General features: G+C 50.6%; 1 protein-coding gene and 1 long non-coding RNA gene across 45 annotated transcripts in view; one reads left to right on the forward strand and one right to left on the reverse strand.

Annotated features, from left to right (window-relative positions):
- The window catches only part of SERGEF (secretion regulating guanine nucleotide exchange factor), a 229,510-nt gene that overhangs the window by 25,148 nt on the left and 180,980 nt on the right, over nucleotides 1–23,382 (reverse strand). For 5 of the 44 annotated variants that reach the window (XR_011441161.1, XM_070274918.1, XM_070274908.1 and 2 more), the window contains one exon: nucleotides 7,461–7,540. The exons of 31 other annotated variants lie outside the window; for them this stretch is intronic. Coding sequence is in view for 9 of the 13 variants with exons in the window: in XM_070274918.1 (XP_070131019.1) it covers nucleotides 7,461–7,540 (80 nt within the window). In the remaining 4 variants the exon portion in view is untranslated. Of the gene's footprint in view, nucleotides 1–1,742; nucleotides 2,270–4,714; nucleotides 4,908–6,255; nucleotides 6,317–7,460; nucleotides 7,541–23,382 lie in introns of those variants that run through there. 8 more of the 44 variants (XR_011441157.1, XR_011441156.1, XR_011441154.1 and 5 more) reach the window with 4 other exon arrangements.
- LOC138925225 (uncharacterized) lies at nucleotides 4,473–12,816 on the forward strand. Its single transcript, XR_011441165.1, has 2 exons — nucleotides 4,473–4,752; nucleotides 12,424–12,816. It is a non-coding gene; the product is annotated as an uncharacterized lncRNA (long non-coding RNA).

The following is a 23,382-nucleotide window of genomic DNA, read 5'->3' on the forward strand; positions in this document are numbered from 1 at the left end:
TCTGTTTTATAGATTATTCTTGTTTTACCGACAATGAAACAGGCTCTAGAACCCAGGCAGTGTGGCTCCAGAATCTGTACTAAACTCTGCCTATTGTGTACAGGGCTTGCCAAATTTATTCTATAAAGGCAGACAGTCAATGTTTCAGGTTTGAGGGCCTCATTCAGTCTCTGTTGCACATTCTTCCTCTTTATTATAACCCTTTAAAAACCATTCTGAGCTTGCAAGGCCATACAAAACATGCCACGGGTCAGATTTGGTCTGTGGGGCATACTCTGCCGGCCCCTGGCATATGCAGACTGCATACAATTTACCATGCATGGGCTATGCTGTCCTGGGTCCCACATTACCAAACGGCTGTGTGATAAAGGTGCTTCTGTTCTGTCCCCGCCTACCTCCCACGGTTGCTAGGAGGGACTGCACGAGTTGATGCATGCATAATGCCCCAGCACAGTGCCCAACACATGGGGTCAGCTCACACCCACATTAGAAGCAGACCACAGGAGCAGAGGGAAAGGCAAAGAAGACCACGCCAGTGGCAAAAGGCACAGAGAGGGAGGGGCAGCAGCAGAGGGGAAGGCCTAGGGTGAAAGGACAAGAAGTTTGGGGTTCCTGAATACTTTACACAAATCTCCTATAGAAAAAAACCAGGCTGCTGAACTCGGCAACTGAAAGATTGGCTATCCCCTTAATAGAAGGACATCTTTAAGTACTGAGCTCCTCCAGCATTTAGAATAGGTTACATCCGCCTCAACAACCTCACTTCGCGCCACCTTTTCAGGGGCACAGTGAAGATGGGAAGGCCCTCTGGGCTCAGCAAGACGCTATTGTGCAGGCTGTTCTCAAGCAGAAGTGAGAGGGAGGAGAATGGCCTACGACAAGCCTCTCGCTGAGCTCACTGGAATCTGGAACACCCAGTTTGCTAGACAGCTAAGTTACAGGACAATACCTGGCTTTACAGAGGCCTCTCTGCAGTGTGCCTGGCCCTTGCCAGGTCCTTGAGGACACTGAAATCCCACTTGATTGATCCAGATCTGCTTTACTGGCCCCGGGGCACATGGTTGTGAGCCTTGAGTGGAGAGCCCACAGTTACAGAGGGATTCCCTAGCCTCTTAGAGTTCAGGTCCTTTGTTCATGGGCTCAGGGGAGTTGGCCTGATCCAGGCCGTGACAAGTGATGGAGCTCATGGCCCACCACACTTGTGTCAGCCTAAGAGCTCTGCAGGCAGCGGAACCTTGGGACTGGCAGGGTCCCTGTCACGGGCTGGACACAGTACTCAAATCTGTTCAGCCCTTGTGGCACTGCCTGAGCTTCTTGGCAACCCGGGTCCTTCCAGGGCCTTATGCTGCTGGGACTGCAGCCCGGCCCTAGGGAGGGGGCAGCATTTCTGCTGGAGGGCCTTGCCAAGGAGTGGTAAACACATGAGCATGTGTGGCACAGCCTCCTGGTTGTTCCTGAACAACAGAATGAAGACTACATTTCCCAACCTCTTTTGCAGCCGAGTGTGGCCAATCAGATTCAAGCTGAAACGTTTGGTAATGGCTTATGGGACCCTTCCTTAAGAGACAGATGGCATGCACCCTTTGTCTGTTCTTCATCCCTTCCTCCATCCTGTCACTAGGAACGTGGAGCTCAGGCTGCCATCTCAGACTATGAAGATGAGGGCTGCAACCTAGGAATGGGGCTTCTGTTTCATCCAAATGTCACCTTAATTCCCACGGCAACCCTCCAAGGTGTTTTACCTCCATTTTCCAGATGAGGTAACTAGGCTCAAAGAGGTGAGATGACCTCTCACAGAGCCATTTCAGTCAGGACTAGAATCCGGGACTCCCAGGCTCCTTCACTGGTTCCAAACCACGTGAAATGGTAAGAAACTCGCTGAACACTGAGCGTACGCCAGACCAGGTGACAAGCACTTCGTGTGTATTGATTCAATGAATCCCCCAAGCCTGAGAGGCGCATCGAACGTCATCCCCATTTCCAGAGAGGTGGTGTGAACTGTGCAAGGTAACAGAGCTGACAAGAAGCAGGGCTGGATCCGAACCCAGGCAGTCTGACTCCAGGACCTCTTCTGTCAATGTACTGTCCTCTGGCAAAACCCTGCTTCCCAGATAATTAAGAAAAAGCACAGCATAACGGTCCACCTGTGTGGGGACAAGATCTCCATGGAAAGTAACAGTGTAGCTGGTGAGAGCGGCACTCTGCAGAGGAGCAGAAACCTCACTGAGGCCTTGTGAGCACCAGGGCCGGGGCTGCGGAAGCCGTGTACCTGGTGGGGACAGGAAGAGGAGGGGGATGGGGATGAAAAGTCAGGCAGCGAATGGTTCCCCTTCTCTCCCCCTGTCAAACACCCGGAGCATCAGGAAGGGCTGCTCTCCTGCAATACCAGGCAGGGAGAGAGAGGAGGGGTGAGGCCTGAGCACCTCAACAAGAGGAAGGCTCTGGATTCAGGAAGCTGGCAAATGTCAGTGTGGACACAGCCTGCCTTGGAGCTGGGCAAATTTGGGAAAAACTTCTGTGTGTCCAGCCACCCAAGCTCACAGGGATCCCACCCTTTTGGCAGTACTTGGTGGGATGGGCCCTAGGGTCCTGCTGTGAGCAAGGAACAGAGAGTGAGGAGCCTGGAATTCAGGCCTCCTGAAGTGTTTTGGGTCTAGGTGGCAATTTAACTTCAGAGTAGGAAGAGGCTCAGGTCCTTATCGTCTCTCGCCTGGACAGTTACAAGTCACTCTGTTCCTTGCATAGAGGCAGCTGGCCTTGGGTGCGGAGGGGAATCAAGCTGCAACACAGTGTGGACTGGGTCCTCCCAGGGACAATTCCGTGTCCCCCCACCACTGAGGAGACCAAGTCCAGGCCTCCTAGCCGGCTCTGGAGGCCCTCTGTGGTCTGTCCCTCTTTCCCAGCTCTCTGTCCCAGCCCCGCAGGCTCGTTGCTGCTCCCGGATTCACCCAGGCCTTTCACACGGTCATGATTTTGCTCAGATCAGTCATGTATTTCATCATGTGGGGGCTTCTTCTGGCTTGGCCCTGTGCTGGACACAAGACCCAGAAGAGGAAAATTCAGTTTCCACCCTCAAGGCTCCCAGTCCACTGGGGAAGCAGCCATAGAAATGATGATTATGGGGGGATGGCATGCGTGTGCAAGGATGCACGCACAACAGTGTGTACTGCAGCATGCCTTGTAATCGCAAAAAATTGGTAGAACCCCAAAATATCATCAATAGAGGAGTGTTTAAAGAAATTATGGTTTGACTCCACTACTGAATAATACCCAGCTATTAAGAATAATGAGGTGGAGCTCTATGGCTGGACATGGGAAGATATCTTAGACATTTTTAAGAGAAAATAGGTTGCAGAACAATATACAGAGAGTATGACTTAATTTACAAAAAGCCTTTATGTATTTCTGTAAGTACAGATCCTGAAGAATACATCCCAAACTGAGAACAGTCTCTGAGGAAGAGAGGGAGAAATGGGTGAAGGGTGACCAGGATGTTCTTTATCGTTTGTTCAAATATTTAAAAAAGCAATAACAAAGGATGATGATCAAAATAATAACTGTATTTCTAAGGGACAGAGGTAGCACAGAAGAGATGATATGCTCTGTGAGGAGAGGAGGTGGCTATCACTAAAAGATCCAGAGGTTAATTCTTTGCCAGGTTTTGAAGGATGAATAAGAGTTCACCAGTCCTGGGGCCCGCCCCATGGCCAAGTGGTTAAGTTCGCACGCTCCACTTTGGCGGTTCACTGGTTTGGATCCTGGGCATGGACCTACACAGTGCTCATCAAGCCATCCTGTGGCGGCATCCCACGTAGAGAAGCTAGAATGACCTACAACTAGGATATACAACTATGTCCTGGGGCTTTGGGGAGAATAAAAGAAAAAAGAGGCAGATTGGCAACAGATGTTAGCTCAGGGCCAATCTTCCTCACCAAAAAGCATTAAAAAATAAAAGGGTTCACCAGTCCTAAATTTACCCATTCTGAGCCACTTTCATTGATCCCATGGCCTCCTGTTTTGCTGCAGAAGAGAATGGTGCCTGAGTGTAGGGCTGGGTCCCACTGGACTATCAGAAGACTGTTCATTTCACTTCCCCTGAGTGCCTGCAGTACCCAGAGCTCTTAGGCACACACCACACCCCTCCTGGTTCTACAGCTACTTCTATTTGTAACTGTCTCACCCGTCTGTGAGCTGGGGATGTGAGTGGGGTGTGGGGAGCAGGGCACACTCATCACTCAGTCCTCAGGATACAGCTACTGAGTGGAAGTGAATTCCTCTGGGCCTTTCCTCTGCCCATAGTCTTTCTGAGCCCCCTGTTCTGTGTGGAGAGCAGCAGGGGAGGGACACACACAATGCTGAAATTGGGTGCCATCAACCCCAGTCCTGTGCCTGGCTGCTTGTCTTTGTTCCCTGGTCTATGGCCAGAGCTGCCTCCTGGCCACGCCCTCAACAACAGGCAGCTGCAAGCCTCTGTCCCTGGTCGCAGTGCCCAGAAGAGAGGCAGCTTCTGCGAGAATGGCCATGGGAATGGCTGTGAGGACAATGGCCCCGCTGGGCCAGGCAGAGGGAAGAGGCATTGTTAGTGCAGGACTCTTCCAATAATTAGTCCATTCATCACTCACCAGGGCCTCTGGTGCCCTCAAGGCAAGAGATGAAGCAGCAGGAAGAAGCCATTCCAGAATCAGAAAGTGGGGCTGTTCGCCCAGAGACTTACTCTGGAGATGTTTTGGGATTGTGCCCAAACTGCCTCAGGTAAGTGGAAGCAGGCTGACCCAGGGTCCCTTCCAGACCAGGATCTGTGGCAGCACTGGGAATGGGGTGAGAGGAGGAGACGGGCAGTGAGGACTGGAGGCAAGGGGCCCGGTGAGGAGGCTGTGGCTGTCTGCCAGGTATGAAAAGATGAGGGCCTGTAGAAGAAGGGATTTTGGAAGGTAATGTTCAAAATACAGCCGCAATCTGGCCACTTCTCACCAGCCCCATCACCACACACTAGGATTCCTGCAAGGGCTTCCTAACTGGTCCTTAGCCTCTATTACCCCTCATGGTCTATTCTCCACACAGAGCCTGAGTGGTCCTGTTAAAACCTAAGTCAGACAGGGCACTGCTCTTCTCTGAATCCTCCAATGCCTTCTTACTCAGATAAACAACAGCTGGTCTCCAGCTTCCTCCTTGACCTCAAGTCCTATCATCTTTCACCTTGCTGACATCACGACAGCTACATTGACTTCCTTACTTTCCCTCAAATAGTTCCTGTTCCTCACCTCAGGGCCTTTGCACTTGCTGTTCCTGCTGTCTGGAATGCTCTTGCCCCTCATATCCATAGGTTCATTCCCTCATTTGTTCAAGGTGACATACCTTATCTGAGAGGCCTTCCCTGACAATTCTATATGAAATAGCAATCTACGCCCGTTCCCATCTCTCTCTCCTCACTTGCTTTATTTTTCTTTATATAGTTTCACTGTTTATTTATTATCTCTCTCTCCTGACCAGAACAGAAGCTCTTTGAGAACAGGGACTCTGTTTTGTTTGCTGCTGTATCCCAGCACCTGAAATAGTACTTGGCATATATTACTGCTCAATAAATACCTGTTGTGTGAATGAATGAGCAAACGAATGGAGAAATGAATGAATGGCCAGCGAGAGAATGGAGCTGCCTTGTTCTCTCCTAGAGGGCCTAAAGAGAGCCCACGGACACGGGGAGATGCCAGGCGAAGGCCGATTTGAGCTCGCCATCAGGAGGAATGCTGTAATGACGGGGAGGCTGTCCCAGGGGGCAGCAGGTGGCCTGCCACGGGAGGTGCTGAGCCCCTGGCTGGTGAGGGATTCCTACAGTGGGCAGAGCCTGGGACAAGACAAATCACAAGTCCTTCTGATCCGGGAGAACTTGTGCGGTGGTGTGCGTGGGTGTGGATGTGTAGGAGAGAGAGAGAAGGAAGAGGAGAAACGTAGGGGAACAGAGACCCAGGTCCCCAGGCTGGCTCCCTGAGACGGAACAGAGGGATGGCCTTGGTTCAGACCATAAATAAAAACGTGTTGAATTGATGGGTTTGCCCTCATAGGCCTCATTCTGAGGCTGCAAGGCTGAGCCTGCTCTAGAACCTCTGTTAGAACCCCATAGCTCAAAAGGCTGTTCAGTTCTCTCTGTCAATATCTATCCCACTACATAGGAGGAAACTGATGCCCAGGGCGGGGCAGTATGCTGCCAAAGGTCCCCCTCCATGCCTCCCCACTGCCCTCCACTCCCCTGCTGCCTCACCGTGGCCACCGCTCTTGATGGTTAGAGCAGCCCAGTCAGGAAGGTACTTGGATTAACACACTGTGGAAGAGAAAAGTCAGTCTCCGAGAGGTTCAGAAACAGCCCACAAGGAGGGGCGGAGGCCAGCCCCCCGCCCCAGGAGTAGGAGGTGCTGTGGCTGCTGTGGCTGCATTTCCTCAGTCACCTGCAGAGACAGCATGCAGTGGCACGTTGGCTCCACTGGGTGACTATTCTTAGATCTGGGGAGCTGGGGATGATGGATTTAGAACTTACGAGGTGGAAACGTGTTGGCCTGTTTTATAAACAACTGAAATCCTCCCCATAGACTGTCTTTCTGAATTCCGTGTTCTCTGTTAGATCTGCTGGCTTTCTGGGCTTCTTGGCTGCACTGGGAGAGGGAACAGAAAAGGGAACTAACCCTCCTGAGGGCTGACTATGACCACGTATTGTGCTAACGGCTTTTGCATGACCCATGTCATTTAAGAGAGCAGCCCTGGGAAGAAGGTATTGTGATCACGCTCTAGAGATGAAGAGACAGAGGCTGAGAGAGGTCCAGAAGCAAGCACACCCCATGACGTGCTGCAAGGGATAAGCCATGACTGAGCAGGCCTGATGTGGAGTCTGGGGCTGCCAGCAGGGTCTGGCCCTGTTGGACAGGCAGTATGGGCATAGTACGGCTCCTATCCTCTAAGAGTTCTTCACTCCAGGTGGTATATTGTCCCTCTGTATGACCTGGTGGCCTGTCCTCATGGCCAGTCAGGGGCCCCTCTTCTTGGTAGGTTCCAAGTTGTCATCATCCCTCTAGAAATGTGGTCCCCAGAGCTGCCTGAGGGCTCTAGAGACAACGAGCCCATCCAGATGCACACCTTGTCCCAGAGGCTGCCTCTATCAGTTTATCCCGAGGTCATATTAGCTGCGCTAGAGTCCAAGTCTGCCTACTCTTGCTGAACCCACAGCTCATGCACATCCTCAACTGTTTCTGCATTGCTATACCAGGTCCCCCCTGGCCTGGCCTATGTGCTGGTGTTTTGGACCTGGCCAGAACTTTCAAGTTGTCTCCATCCAATATCATCTTATTAAATGAACACAGTAAGGTGCAGGGCGCCAGCAGAGGGGCCAGGACCTGCAGCCCGCGGCCATTCCCGGAGCCTGGTCACAATAGAGCCTCTCTACATCGTGTTCCCCAGGCCTGTTTGGGACTCACCAGTGTGTAGGAGAGGAGGCTGGAAGTTAGAGCAGTCGTGGGGGTCGGGGTAAGGTCTGTTCTGGAACCCAGCAGTAGGTCTAGAAGAATCCACATGCAGATTAGAAGATGTGGTACTGAGTTCACTGAGAAGCCACTGGATGACACCCCCTTGAGGAGGAATTCTCCCTAGGGTTTCCAATCACTTAATAAACACCTACTGAGTGTCCTTTCTGTGTTCAGTGCTGTGCCTAATTCAGTTCAGCCCATTCGGTGCACAGCATGTAGGCTCCCTCAACGCATAAGTGCTGGGTTAGGAACAGGGGCACCCATCCCACCGTGACAGTGCAGGGAGATGAGTGCCTGGGGAAAGGCACACCCCAAAAGGCAGTGGCCAGTTCCCCAGAAGGATCAAACCCCCTTGGGAATAGAGTCTGTCTCTTATTTATCTTTTTTTTTTCAGATAGCACACTTTCATTGAACTTCAAGCCAGTAAAAAAAAAATAGGAAAAATAGGATAAAACTGGGATTAATACTTTTAATTTACATTACTGCATTTTTTTCCTTTAAAAAACGTTATTTTGGGGCTGGCTCTGTGGCCGAGTGGTTAAGTACTCGCGCTCCGCTGCGGTGGCCCAGGGTTCGGATCCTGGGCGTGGACATGGCACCACTCATCAGGCCACAGTGAGGCAGTGTCCCACATCCCACAACTAGAAGGACCTGCAACTAAGATATACAACTATGTACGGGGGGTTTGGGAAGATAAAGCAGAAAAAAAAAAAAAAAAGATTGGCAACAGTTGTTAGCTCAGGTGCCAAAAAAGAACAACATTATTTTTTAAAGCAGTTTCAGGTTCACAGAAAAATTAAGCAGAAGGTCCCCTGCTCTGACATATCACAGCCTCCCCACTATCAACATCCCACACCTGAGTGGGACATTTGTTAAAACCGATGAACCTGTATTGACACATTATGGCCCAAAGTCCATGGTTTACATTAGGGGTCCCCCTCGGTGTGGTACATTCTATGGGTTTGGACAAATGTTTAATGACGCGTATCCTCCATTATATTTCATAGATAATAGTTTTTTGCCCAAAAAGTCCTCTGTGCTCTGCCTATTTACTTATGGTTCTATCTACCAGAGTTGAATGAATAAGTGCGTGGATGAATAGTTATAAACTGCCCGTGAGCTTTAAGCACAGCTCTAGTGGGAGGGGTACAGAGTGAACAAGACACAGGCTCCTGTCCTCCAGGGGCTTACATTCTAACGGGGGAACAACAAGCAAGTAGACACACAGGTCATCGTGATGCGGCCAGTGATAAGAGCTATAAAGAAAACAGACTAAGTGACGTTGTTAGAAGGATGGGTGGTCAAGAAGTCCTCTCCAACAAGGCCTCCGTGCTGTGACCTGAATGATGGGGAGCTGGCCACAAAAACACCTGGAGGAAGAGCTTTCCGGGCAGAGGAAACGATGAATACAAAGGCCCCACGTGGGAAGGAGTCTGCCAGTTCCAGGAACAGCAAGGATGCCCACAGTGTCTGGGGCCAGCTGAACGGGAGGCGGTACGGGGGGAGGCAGTCCTTGGGGGGCCTGGTGAGGCCGTAGGAGTTACTCTGAGTGTGCTGAGAAGCCACTGGAGGGTTTGAAGCAGGGAATGATAAGATCTGACTTACATTTGAAAAGGCTGCTCTCTGATGGGCAAGGCAAGGGAGATGATTCAGGAGGCTTCTGCATTGCAGAGAAGTGGGCAGGGCAGGGCAGGGCAGGACAGTGGCTCCGAGTGCGCCGAGTGGGCCGAGTGGGCCGGAGCAGTGGGGACAGAGAGAAACAGAAGGATTTACAATCTATTTTGGAAGTAGGGTGTGTAGGACCTGCTGATGGGTGGTGCACAGGCAGTGAGTGAAGGGAGGGATCAGGACAGATTCCTTGCACGATGGGTGGAGAGAAGTGCTATTTATTAAGCTGAGGAAGCCTCAGGGGAGGGATAGGCTGGGGAGAAAGTCAAGAGTTGTGTTTTGGACATTTTAAGATGGAAGTGCCCATTAGACATGAAGGAATGAATATATTCCCAAATAGAGACCTCTGGTGAGCCTAAGAGGTTATGAACCTGAGTGGAAACTGGGAACCGTGGGAATGACAAACAGCAGGAGCTACCAGGTGAGCAGTGGGCGGCTCAAGTGGTAATGGGCACTTAGGATTCCATGGGGCCTAACTTGATGCCTTTATCACTCTGAATTCCAGCTTGTTTTTGTTTTCCTTGAATGAAGTACATGACTGGGATGTATGCATACTACATGGGCTAATAAATATAAATCTCCTTTATGAATGGCCCTAGTTCATGAAAAATGCATACTGTTTGAAAGCAAAGTTACCATCTTGGGTAACTAGAACCCCCCAGTCTAAGTTCTCCCGCGGGCCTGTGGAAGCCACATCCTCCCCTTGGCCTGGTGAGCGCAGGGCTGCTGGGCTGGGGACACAGGCTCAGGGCTCTCCTGGGGCAGGTGTCAGTGGGAGAAGAGGCGTTCCCAGAGGATGCAGCGTGGGCACGGGAAATGCTGCAGCCCTGCTGCCAGACTTCGAATCCCCAGGAGTGTGAGGCCACCCAGAAATGAGGGCCTGTGGGGTAGGCAGCTCCGAGAGGCCCTTTAGCCCTGGCCCTGAGACGAACTCACAACTGCAGCAAGGGAGGCCTGGCGAGACCCCTCTGGCTCCCTGCCTGTGTGACTGCTCGTGTGCCCAGCTCAGACTACTCAGTCTCCTGGGGACAGTAGCTCGGACTACTCCCAAGTGACAGATTCCCCTCCCAGACGAAGGAGCTGGAGGTTCTAAAGACTGAAGCCAGGGACATGTGTGCCAGAGTGCAAATCCTCCGACGGCACCCTAACTCAGAAGGAATTCCCAAGTCCAGACCTGGGCTGTCAGCTTCCACACCATCTGGTCCCCAGCTACCTCTCTGGCGCCCACTGCTGCTCTCCCCCTCACTCACTCCTCTCCAGCCACACCGGCCTCCTTGCTGTTCCTCTAGAGGGCCAGCCATGCTTCTGGCTTTGGCTTTCGTACTGGCTGTTCCTTCTGCCTGGAACACTCCTCTCCAGATATCCACATGGCTCCTGCCCTCCGTTTCTTTTGGGTCTTAGTTCAAATGTCACCTTCTCAGAGTGCCTTCCCCGACCACTCAACCCCATCCCTCTATCCCTCACACTGCTTTATTTTCCTTCCTAGCATGTAACACTCCACCATATATGTATTTGTCTGTCTCTCCACTAGAATGAACAACTCCATGAGAGGAAAAATTTCACCTTGTTCAACTGCCGTATCCGCAGCACTTAGCACAGTTATGGGTACATAAAAGGTACTCAATCAGCATTTGTTTTAGGAATGAATAGGTGTCACCTGTCCCAGGAGGCACTCATTCCCTTGAGGGGGAGCCAAGTCAGAGAGCCGGGGAAGCTGTCCACAGGGGTCCCAGTCCAAAGGAACTGCCGTGGGTGTGTGTGTTGGGGGCAGTCGCGGCAGCCCTGCTGAAGGTATCTGCAGCCTCAGTTGTGGGGAAAGGAGAGCTTACAGCTAAAGACTGGATAGACTCCACCTCCAGCTCCAGGACCAAGCCTGGCCTGGCCGAGTCTGTCCCAGCTCTTTGAACGAGCACTCACCCCACTGCCTGTAGGCTGACCCTCCCCTTCCCGAGACAGGAGGAGCCAGCTGGGCAGCATAGCTCAAGTCCTCACTCAGGTGGCCAGAGAATTTGGAAACAATCGTTGCTGCTCAGTGCTATAGAGCCAGACAAGCTTGGATCTCATGTTGCCTCTGTCACCTACTGTGTATGTCTGAGCTTTGGTTTCTTCATCTGTAAAAAAGGACAATCACTTTTCCTTTCCTTTTATTTTTGAATGAATACATAAAGTGCCCTGCACAGAGTCCATCACATGAAACACACTCAGTTGATACTTGTTCCCTCCCCCATCTCTCCATTTGCCGCTGCGAGGGCCCCATGTCTCCTGCCCAGGATCCACTCCTAGCTCTCCTTGGTCTGGTCTATCTTGCTGCCAGCTATTAGTAAATTTGGAACAATCTCTAGTACAGGGGCACATGAAAAAAACATGCCATGCCTCTTCCTTCCTCCCATCCCCCAAGACCTTTTGCGTGGAACAAGTGGGTAACACTTCACACAAGTTCTAGATGAGGGTTTAGATTAGTGTTTGTCTGAGGTATCCCGACAGGCACAAACCACTAAGCATTGCTATGGAAACCGTTCTGCTATTCTCTGCTGTGTCATTTGTTTTCTGGCTCAGCTGCAGTTGTGGTACAGAGGGAAGGGACGAGGTACCCAAGGATTAGACTCCTAGTGGGGCCTATGCTCCTTCCCATGGAGCTGTATGACTGAGGGTAACTCCCTGCTTCTCCCTGGGTCTTACCTTCCCCAAGTCCAAGAATCAGGCCCCTGATTCTCAAACTGTGGCCTGATGACCATCTGCACTTGTTAACAATCAGAATTCTGGCGCCCACCGCAGACCAACCATTGGGATGTCCCGTGGAGGTTCTGATGCACATGAGAGTTTGAGACCCACTGATCTAGGAATCAAACTAGCTAAATTGTTTCCACTCTCCCAGTGCATGAAACAGGCCACACCTGAAGCTCCTCTGATTGGAGTAGGGGTGAGGGGCTGAGAGCCTCATCCACTCAGCTGCCCACTACCCCCAACTGGCTCCATGGAATAAAAGGGCTTGCCAGAGCATGCTCTGAAAACCGCTGCACCAGATGATGTCCAGTGCCTTCCCAAGAAAGGGAGTCAGGTATTCATTCATTCACTCACAGACATTTATTAGGTACTCTCTGCTTTCTTTATGCCAAGTATTCATTTGAAGTCAGTAGCTCTACTACTTACTAGATGTGTAATCTTGAGCAAGTTACTTAATCTCTCTGGGACTCAAATTTCCCATTTGCAGAATGGGAAAATAAGTCTTGTTTTTTCTACCTTACAGGATTCTTGTAATGAACAAATAATCAATGAGAACGCCTATGAAGAAGTGGTTTGTTACCTGGAAGGGACTCTACAAATGCCAACAACTATTATTACTACTCTTATCAGTAGCAGATCTAACCATCTGAAGTTTGTGGAACTAAATTAAGTCCTGAAGGCCTCTATGAAGTTACTCTCTTCTCTTTGTAGCTAAACTTCCAGAAGGTGTACAGGGTTTGGGGAACCACTGGTCTAAAAGCCTCCATCTAAAAGATAGCAACCTGCCTACAGGGGTATTTCTGTCGTTTAGGAATGGTACCCAGTATGTTATCTTCTAAACAGAACATTTCTCTATTATCCAAATTTTTTTCATGATCACATATTACTTTCATAATAAAAAATGTTTAAAAAAATACCACTGTTGTAAATATTGTCTAATATACAAAGTTCTTTCAAACAGTCATTTCTTTATCTGATGCTTTAAAATGCATTCAGACGAGGCACCTGGAGCAAGGGCCTATGCCAGGCTTTGCTGGGCCCTAGAGGAGGAACCGGGCGGCTCTGCCACTAACTCAGCATGTGGTCCTGGGTGAGTCACTGCCTCTCCCAAGGCCTCTGTCTCTGCACACATAAACTGAAGGCTCCAGCTTTACTGATCTCCAAGGGCCTTCCGGCTCTGATGGTTAACGTTTCAGGACAATGGAGAGCACTTTCCACCATACCCAGGCATTCCATACCAGTCATTCCATAGCACATCTGCACCTATTGGGGCTGCAGCCTTGTTGAGCTCAAGGCGGCTCCCGGAGACGCTGTTTGCTGAAAACAACATTCCTCTCCCCAGTCATTCACCTGGAGTTTCAGACCTTCCAAAGCACCTTGAGCCCCACTACAAATCCAAGCAGGAAGATCAGGAAACGAGCATCTCTAGAAGAGAGGTGGCTTGCTCAAGAGCTGTGCCCTTGTAAGTGATGGGGACATGATCCAAATCAAGGCATTTTGACTCCAAGCCCAGAGCTCCTTACCTCACTGGAATCACATCCTATGAAAAACTACAGACCCAAAGAGCCTTCATTTGGTGGAAAGACCACTAGAGTTGGAGTCAGAAGATGGGGCCATGCCCCTGCTCCAGCTCTTCCTGCTGTGCACTTTTGGACCAGCGACACCTTAGCACTGAGTCTCAGTGTCTTCATCCCCGGTGTGGGGATATTACTCCGGACAATTTCAGTGCTACAGTGAGGCTCATGTGAGAGTGAAGGGAAACTTTTTGTATACTACAAAGCTATATATTAGTTCCATTTATATTGTATATTGTGCCTGAAGGTTGGGAGGAATCTACTCCATCTGTCCTTCAAGAAACCCACAGCCCTAGGAAGTATAAGTCCTGGGCCACAGGGCAGCGGGGTATGGGACCTGAATGGGCAAGTCACTTTACTGTGTGGGCTGAGCTACACAAGACAGACTCTTGGCCTGGCCTGGATCCAGCCTATGGAGACCAAAAGGCACCAAAGCTGAAAACACTTGACAGGAGTGCAGAGCCCATCGATGCGGGCAGTTCTTTATTCTGAGCATTCATGCATTCATCCCATTAACAAACATCCTTTTAATATCAACTCCAGATAAAGTAGTATTTGGGTGTCTCATGTGTGCAAGGAAGCAGAAGGAGGAATGAGCAAACATGAATAAGATAGTCCCCATTTTTAAGGAATTCCCAATCTCAATAACCCCGTTTCCTGAGCTCTTAACTACACACCAGGAATGCTGCTGTACTACTTCCATATCTCATTTCACAGCCACGATATCCCAACAGGGTAGGAATGTTCAGGATCCTTCTCTTACCCCTGAAGAAGCTGAGGCTCACACTCACCTGACAGCTAAACAGTGGAGCCAGGACTCTAACCAAAGTCAGTCTGTCTCCAGATCCTAAATTCTTAACCCCTATGTTCCATGGCCTCCCTATCGCTGGTGATCTTAGGCAAGTATCTTCCTCTCTGGGTCTCAGTTCCCTTATAAATGTAGAGGTTTAGCAATTCTAGTGGGTACAAGAGATCCTGAAACACACGTGAACCAAAACGGAAAGCAAGAAATGCCCACCTGGAGCGAGGTGTGAGGTGTGGAGATCAGGTCCCAGAGCCCAGGAGGGGAAGAGACAGGACATAATCCAGGTGGAATGAGGCCAAGGTCAGGCTTTTGCCACACATGGCTCAAACCAGCACGTTTCAGACAGGCATGGCTAACACCTGCCCATCTCCACCTATGTCTCTTCTCCCACCAAACCCCATTGTCCATCCATCTGCCTCCCCAGCTGAGCCTTTGTTCATACTGTCTCCCCTATTTTTCCCCATCTCCCCTCACTTTCTTCCTCCAGGAGGTCTCTTCTGATCCTGCAGCTCTCCCCAACAGACTATGACAGACAGAACAGCTTTAACAGCTACCTAAAAACCATTTCATCGAGAAGCCCCTACATTAATGGAACAGCATTTTCCTTTAAGATCCTGGTCTTTGGTGCATGGCTCCCTGTCTTCACAATTTTCTCTGTCTCTAATGGAGAAAGAGCAGTGGCCCTTCTCCACCTGAATCTTTCACAGCAGCAGATGCCAGTAAGGTTGCCTGGAGAGTCTGGAAATGCCATGTTGCCATGGTAACGGCAGACCAAAGTTCGAGATGCTCTGTCTCCAGTGAGCTGCTCTGGCAGTGCCATGCCAGGGTGCTGGCGGAATCTTCCTTGATGAACCAAAAAAAATCCATTAATGGACAAGAAACTGCTCCACTGGTGCTGAGGTTTAGCTCCTGCAAACACACTTGTGGGCCTCTCACCCAGCCCCTTGGCTGAGAAGGAGGCCTGGTCCTGGCTCTCTGCACTGTGGCTCACTCAGGGGGTAATGTGGTTTTTAACTGGCTCAGCCAGGAAAGCAGGCCCTCCCCCACTCCAGCCCCCAAATTACCACTTCTCTTGTTCGATGCTGCCAACCAGGGATCTGCCGCCGTGGACCTTGGCAATTAGCACAGCACCCGCATTTGTTTGGGAATTAAGAGCCACTGATTAGCCTAATTCCACGCCATTTACAAGCAGTCAGTGTCAGCCTGAGATTGGCTTTTCCAAATGGTGGCCCAGAGGGTGGCATGATCATGGCTTGAGTTTGAAATGGAGGCAAGGGTCTGGTGAGCCAGACTGAACCAGGAGGGGAGGCAGGACTCACCTCTGGGCCTGGCTACCTATCAGCTTTTACCTCCCCTGGTCCCGCCTACCCAAGGGAACTGAAGACAAGAAGGTGTTTCCAAACTGAGGTCATGCCTATTTCCAAGTCATCCTGACCAGAGAGGGAGCTCAGTCCCCTCTGACAACCTCGTGGCTGATGCCCACTGGACACGCCCAGCCATATGACTAGTGAGCCCTAAACTAGGGACTCCTGTGGCTAGACGCCTGAGTCAAACTCCAGGTGGCTGGGCAGGACCCTGACACTCTGCCTAGACTCTCCTGCCATTCTACCACCTAAGGGCCTGAGACTTTTATCTGTCCCCCAAATTGCTGTCTGGCTGGAGCCCCTTGGAATTTGAAGGTCCCATGATAACTACCTGAAGACCTCTTATCCTCCTGCTGGAGGACCCAAGAAGGACCTTCCAGAATATTGATAGTCACAGGATCACACAGATCCCTATAACTTGGGTGGTTGATCCCTATCCTGACCAACAGGAGCCAACTCCTTAGTTAATATGGTTACCCTGGGTTTCTATCTTCTCCTGCCATTTTGCTTGTGTGTAGCATCCAGGGGTCACGACCAGGTGGAGCTGGCTGATTGAACATGTGCCCATGGACACTGAGGAACTTCCAGATCCTGTCAAGGAAATTCACACTTAGTGAGGCCTGGCTGGATAGGCCTTGACGACTGAGCTTCCCTAATTCAAACTCTAGCTTGCTTGAAAAGAGGGGGCTGAACCAGGTCTTTCCAGTCACTCATAAAACATTTATTGAGCTTTCCTTGGTAGATGCTATCAGGGATACAGAATGAATCATTCATGGCACCTGCATCAAGGAATATATAACCTAGGTGGTCAGCAGAGATTTCCCAGTGGAAAAAGAACAGTTAAGGGAGCCGGAGGAAGGGCATTCCAAGTAGGGGGAATGGTGGGGACAAAGGCCATGCAGGGGAGGTGGATGGGGCTTGTAGAGCTAATGGTGGGAGTTCAGTTTGGTGGAAGAAGAGGAAGTGCAAAAAGTAGTAGAAGGAAATAAACTCGAGATGCTAGGTAGGGGGCGTATCATTGCAGATGGCTCAGGAAATATAATCCTCAAAATGACTAAAGATTTTGGACTTTATTCAGCAGCCAATTGGAAGCCACTAAGGCTTTTGGGCAAGGGAGCAGCAGAATCAGAGCTGTGCTTCAGAAGCAAATCTGGATAATAACAGTTATCATCACTGTTGGTGTCATCACGACAGGTAACACTCAGGGAGCACTTAGACTCTGCCGGGCACTTTCTAAACACTTCAGACTGAACGTGGAGGAGGGACCACAGGAAGATGTTTGGAGGCAGAGGCCAAGTCCGGGAGAAGGAGGATGAGTGGAGCCTGCGCTGTCTCAGTGGCAGTGGGATGCAGAAAAGAGATGGCTGGAGAGAAAGCAAGGAGGCAGGACCAAGACGACTGGGCATCTGCAAAGCTGTGGGTACAGAGGGCAGAGAGGAGTCAGCCTCAGCCAGAGGACTGGAGGATGAAGGTTGCATTTAGGTCTAGGATGCGTGACTCTTTGATTCACAGGCCTGGGAGATGAATCTAGAAGCCAATCCCAAGGACACAGTCAAAATATCCCTCTTGTCACTCTGAGTTCAGGAAAACATTTGGGGAGGAATAGTCCATGATAGAAGGGCAGCTATCCCAGGAAAACTTACTCTTTCACACTCGGCCCTGATCCTACTCACCAGGGACCCGCTGGCTGGGATGAGAAGGCAAGGGCCTGGAGAGGGTGGCCTCTCCCACTTTTGACCCTTGAGCCTTCAGACTGGGACTCCCAGATAGAAGGGGGCCCTGGTTTTACCCTGCCTTGTTTGCTTCCCTGCCTAGCAGGCACCACTGATACCCCAAGCCCTGGACAAGTGCCCACAGATGGAAGGCAAGAGTTGCCTCCTCAGAGATTGCTCCCCCTCCTCATGACCACACGAATCCTCTGCCCTGGTCAGGAGGGCTCCCACCTGCTCCACCCTCACCTGTGCTCTATGGTCTGCCTGTGCTCATGCACCCTCCTCCCCTAGTCAGGAAGGCCATCATCCATTTCTCCTGGGCCAGTCCAAATTCCAGTCTAGCCTTCAAGGCTCAGCTCAAGTCCTCCTTTCTCTAGGAAGTCTACAATCATCACTCCTTCACTGAGCTACAGCACTCAGAATGGAGGTTTCAGAGCAGGAAGGGGACTCTGCGATCACTGGGGCAACTCTCTCAATTCTACGTAAGGCAACACTGGGGCTTAGAGAAGGGAAGAACCTGCACAAGACAGAAGGGCCGTGGCTAGAATCCAAGTTTGCAGATTCCCAGGACAAGCCTCCCATGAGCTGCACAGCTCTGCTTTGTCTCGCTGTCCCTGTCATAGACTGTGAGACTGGCTGTGAGGAGAATGAGCTCTCTCTCTGTATCCTCCTCAGTGCCTGGCACAGAGCCCTGGATTGCAGGTAGCTCAGGAAACAGAATCCTCGGTAGCTAAAGGCTCGGGAAGGCCACAGGCCCTGAGGAAAAGCAAGACACAGGTGAAGAACGAACTCCTCCTTCCAGCAATTCTCCACTGTTCTGGGATGCAAGCCAAGTCCAGCCACTGGATTCAGGGTGGGAACAGAACGATGGAGTCAAAGGACTTTTGCATCCAAAAGAGATTTCTGCCACCAAGAGATGCCAGTGTGCTAGTCCAGAGCTTTCTGGGAGAGCAGCTTCGAGAGGCCAGCAGAGGGGTCATCCTGAGGTCAGCCTCCAGCCTAGGGGCATTTGTGATGGTGGGACCAGAAGCTGAGGGAAGATTCTTCTTTTAAAAGTTGCATCTTCAGATTTTTAGAGTGAAAAGAATTCTTCAAGACCACTCAATCCAATTCCAAAATTATTCAAATAGGGAGACTGAGGTCATGGTAAGCAAAGAGACTTGATCAGGTCATGCAATACCGTCGGGTTATAGTCAGGACACAGCTCTGGGTCTCTTGATCCCAGCCCGGGGCTCCCTGCAGGGTAACTTCTCAACTGGGTCCCACATGGGTGTAGCAGGACAGCACCTGGTGGGGTTAAATGGCCACCAGTAGTTTCTATGTTGTTTTTTAAAACGTCAAAACTCAATTACTGACAGATTTGTGATTCAGGTTTAAAGAAAAGTATTGGGTTTGACTAAGGCTCCAGGTGAAGAAGCCATTTGCTTGAGATCATGCAACTAGGAAAAGGTAGAGCCAAACTCAAGCATAGATTTACCTGGTTCTCCACTGGCCCATGCTGCCTCCAGGCTCAGAACAGAGGAAGGAAGATAGGACAGACGGACATCCTGACAAGTCTGAGAAAGGACTCCATTAAACAGACACTTCCTGGGCGGGCCCCCTTTTGCTCCAGGTCCAGTGCTGGGCGCTGGAGACACAGAGTGGAAATGCGATCCAGGAATGCAGAAGTAACTTCCAGGGAGATTCTAAATGAGCAGTTATAAAGGCTGGAGGAGAAACAAACTCCATGCTTTGAATTCTGAAGTAAGAATGCAGTTGAGGAACGGTAGAAGAAGGGCATGGTGTGCTAGAACGTACTGGCAGGGTCCTGCCTAAAGATTTGTGTGCCCCAGCCGCAGTTATCTTTGTACTTGCAGAGCACAACGCTTGGCACAGAGAGGCACATCGAGAGAGCTGCCGAGTGAATGCACAGAGAAACGGACTCCCATCCTAAGGGAAGCGAGATGCAGCTCCAGGCCTTGCAGAAAAAGGGTCTGCCCAGCAAGTGGGGTCCTGCACCCCCTCCATCTGTAGAAGGGGCAGGAGGCAGCTGGTGAGTCCAGAAATGCTGACACAGAGAAGGACAGAGCTTCCAGCCCCAACTGACTTCTCCATGGCAACGAGCTGACAGAAAACTGCACAGGAGACTGGGAAGCTAGTTTTAAAATAAAGACACAAACCGCTCTCAGTCTGAAATAACGCATGCAAAGCAACAGCTCCCGCCTCTCAGCCCTTCAGAAGGGTCGGCACAATCACTAGAAGAGGTACCTCCTTCAAACCTGCCCACCTCCCTGCCGAGGCCCGCGTGCCTCCCCTCTCCTCGTCACCCTTCCGGGAGCGGCCCGGCAGAGTCTCTCTGGCTGTGCAGTATGTGCTTCAGGGCACTGCATCAAATCTGACAAGCAGGACAGAGGCTCCACTGGGGTTGGCGCTGGCCAGGTCTCACAGCAAACAGGCTGTGGCAGCTGGCTTCGTGTCACCCCAGAGCAGCAGTGACTGCTGCAGGGGTCCGAAAAGGAAGAGCAGGCAGAGACCTCTTTCCTTCTCCTGATGGTCCCTGCTTCCTCCTTCAGGGCTCAGCTGTATTTGCCTTCATCTCCCCAGGATGACTCAATCGCACACACCTTCCACTGTAAATCTAAAGCCCTCTGTTTACAATTCAAATATGAAACTTTTCATTATACTTCTGCTTGCAGAAGTAGACAGACAGTCTACTTTGCATTATACTTCTGCTTACTTATCCTGCCCCCCAGTAGAGAACCTGGTCTGTGATAAAGCCTCAATAAATGTTTTCTGAATGAATCAATAGCATGAGAAAACATTTTAATTTGATAGCTAGAGAGAAACCTCCTTCAGTTTGTGGGAGTCCACTCAGACTATCACTGCCCTCAACGCCTTGGGTGCCCTGGGAGCATGAAGGCAGTGTTGCCCCATCCGAAGCTGCTGTCCTTCCCACTGGCTTCCTGCCAACTCCACTGTGTGTGCTCTCTCACCGTCTCACAGATGTCACCGCATTCAAAACAGCACCCGAAACGAGCTGGACTAAGGATCCCGGGTTCAATTCCAGCATTACCTCCTCCCGTCTCTGTGAATTTGAGCAACTCATTGAATCTGTTTGAACCTTGTCTGCAAAATAGGAACAATCCATTTCCACACCTTATCCTGCCTACCTCATGCGGCTGGTGTGAGGAACAGAGATGCTGAATCAGGAAGATGCTCTGAATGCTATAAGGTGGTACCGTGCAAAGATAAGGTGGTGCATGGTTCCCAGGATCTTATGAAAGAGGTAGCTGAGGCCTAAACTCATGAAGTGACTTGCCCATGATCACACGGGGAGGTAGTGGGAAAGCAGGGTCCAGGCTTCCTAATTCCTGGTCCAGAGCTCTCTTCCGAACCTTATGCTCCCTTAGAGATCCCATCTAGCATTCTTCAACTTTGGCAAAGCAATTCCACATTCCATTAAAAGGAGAAGCATTCTGATCACCTGTGGAGTATAAATCTCTGAAATAGAATTGAGTCCAGCTCTCTGCTTCCAGGCAGAATGCCACCTGAAACATTCTCCGCAGGGCATTAACTCTTACTCCCCCACCAAGACTGTGCTTCTAGCCTCTCAGTTACTGCTAACTAACCTGTGCCAGAAAGGTCATCCTGGTGGGTAAAACAGTCTTGCTGTGGCAGAGCCCAGGTCTTCTGACCTAAGCTCAGAAACAAAAATAATAAATGCAATACTGCAAATATTAGAGCAGCAGATCAGGAACACACTGGACAGGATACACAGGAAGACTGGTGTGGCTTGGAGTGCAGACTTCAATGGAAAACCACTAAGACTACTCCAGGGTTTGACTCAGGAAGGAGGGACGCTGATTCCCTGGTATGTAAGTCAACAGAAACAGATCTCAGAGAGACAGCAGGGGCACACAGGCCCCACTGCTCAGATTCTAACAGCTCCTAGGCCCACATGCCAGAGATGTCACTGAGTGAAGTCTCTTCACTGAAGATGTCAACAATGACTTTGAAACAGAGGGAAGGAGAGGGAGAGGGAAGGAAATGTGTTTGTCGAGAACCCTAACCCTTTCACGGTGTGATGGTTCATTTTGTGTCACCTTGGCTAGCCTATGGTCACTGCTTGTTTGGTCAAACACTAGTCTAGATGTTGCTGTAAAGGTATTTTTTTTTAGATGTGATTAACATTTACAATCAATTGTGGTGGGCCTCATCCAATCAGCTGAAGGCCTTAAGAGCAAAGACCGAGGTTTCCTGAAGAAGAAGGAATCCTGCCTCAAGGCTGCAACATGGAAACCCTGCCTGAGTTTCCTGTCTTTGGATTCAGGACTGCAACATCAACTTTTACCCAAATCTCCAGCCTGCTGGCTTGCCCTAGGGATTACAGACTTGCCAGCCCCCATAACCATACGAGACATTTTTTAAATGAAATCTCTCTAGATAGAGAATGAGAGACAGAGACACTAGTGGCTCTGTTCTTTGGAGAACCCCACCTAATACATGTAGGGTTGAGTGTTTTAATCTAACTTATCTCACTCAATCCTCCAAATGACCCTGAGAGGTAGGTTTTGCTATTCAGATGTTTGTTTACAGAGAGGAAACCAAGGCTCGGAGAGTCAGTCACTTGGCAAGGCAGACTCCAAAGCTCACGCTTTGTCAGTTTCACAGGGCACAAGGAAGTAGAATTTCTAAGAACGCTGGGACTAATTCCCTGCCAAAGCAAACAGTGTTGCCGATCCTTCTGAGTTCTCCTTCTCCATAGGGATGCTGCCAATGCCAACAGGAACTAGGGGTACGAACTGGTTTGCTCATTCAAGAGGACGATCTGTTTTTGCAGAACTCCGTCTTTAGATCTCTGTTCTTCCCTGGGATCTGGATCTGGACGTAGCATTTGGGTCTGCATAAATACTTCAGGGTCTCATCACTTTTAAACAGAAGCTCTGAGTGTCAGAGGAAGACAAGGTTTGGTTAGTCCCCGAATGGCCTTCCTCCAGAAGCAAATCCAGGCTGAGACTGTTTCCATTTGGCTTCTGCCTGGAAGTGGGAAGACCGTACTCTCTGCTCAAACCATGAGCCCTGAAGGGGCTGCTCTCTCTGGGGGGTGCCTGGGCAAGCAGACGTCACTGCCTCTGCAGGCTACCCTCCCCCACCCCGCCCCAAGGTCTCTCACCACCGCCATGTCTGCTGGGGCGGGGGGAGCATTCTTCCCCTGAACACCTCAGCCCAAGGATGGATGCATCCTCTTTCCGGGTTCCCATTAGCCTAGCTGAGACGGGGTGGGATTTGCGGGATGGAGTTTACTGAATGCTAGGGGCACTGAAGAGGAAACGTCCCAGCAATCCCAACACATCTCCAGGTGGCAGGGCTGCCACGATGGGGGTGCTGGCCCCAACGACTTCCCTCTCTCCAAAGGGCTTGGACACACCTCTGCAGCAGCCCTTGCTCAGCTCCTGTTATTTCAACTTCCAGCAGTTTCCCTGTGGTCGCTATCTTGCTTATTGCCTCAAAAGCAAGGCCTCCAGGAGCATCCTTCCCACCACGATAACACTCATATGAAAGATGATAATGTTTGCAAACTGGGTGAATGTGCAGTCGAAGGCTGGCTCCTGCTAGCACAGGCCAGGCCAGCCACCCCTAGTGCTGGGGGGTCACTGTCTGGATCCCCGGTTGGGAAATATGTCCTACAGAGCCTTGTCCCACTCAGGACCCAAGTCAAGAGTCCCGGAATCAACTCTGCCTCTTGCCTCAGCCAATCTCTCCATTTCTGGGCTCTGGTCTGGGGGTCATGCTTCCTCCTCAGGTAAGAATGAGGTGACGGGCCAATGACATCTCCTTTCAGAGGAAATTTCACCCCTCAGTAGGGAAGCAGCCTTACCCGTTATAGACCAAAGAGTCTTTCAAGGACCAGCAAAAGTACTACTTCCCCCAGGAAGCCTGTCGGGACAGACGCACTGTCTCCTGTGTCTACTGAGAGACCAGGGGGTCCTCCTCTCCTCTGTTGCTGGTGTTATTGTGCCAAAAAAAAAAAGAGTCACCTGGATGTTT

The sequence above is a fragment of the Equus caballus genome, chromosome 7 (assembly GCF_041296265.1).
Source record: "Equus caballus isolate H_3958 breed thoroughbred chromosome 7, TB-T2T, whole genome shotgun sequence".
In the NCBI taxonomy this organism is placed as follows: Eukaryota; Metazoa; Chordata; class Mammalia; order Perissodactyla; family Equidae; genus Equus; species Equus caballus.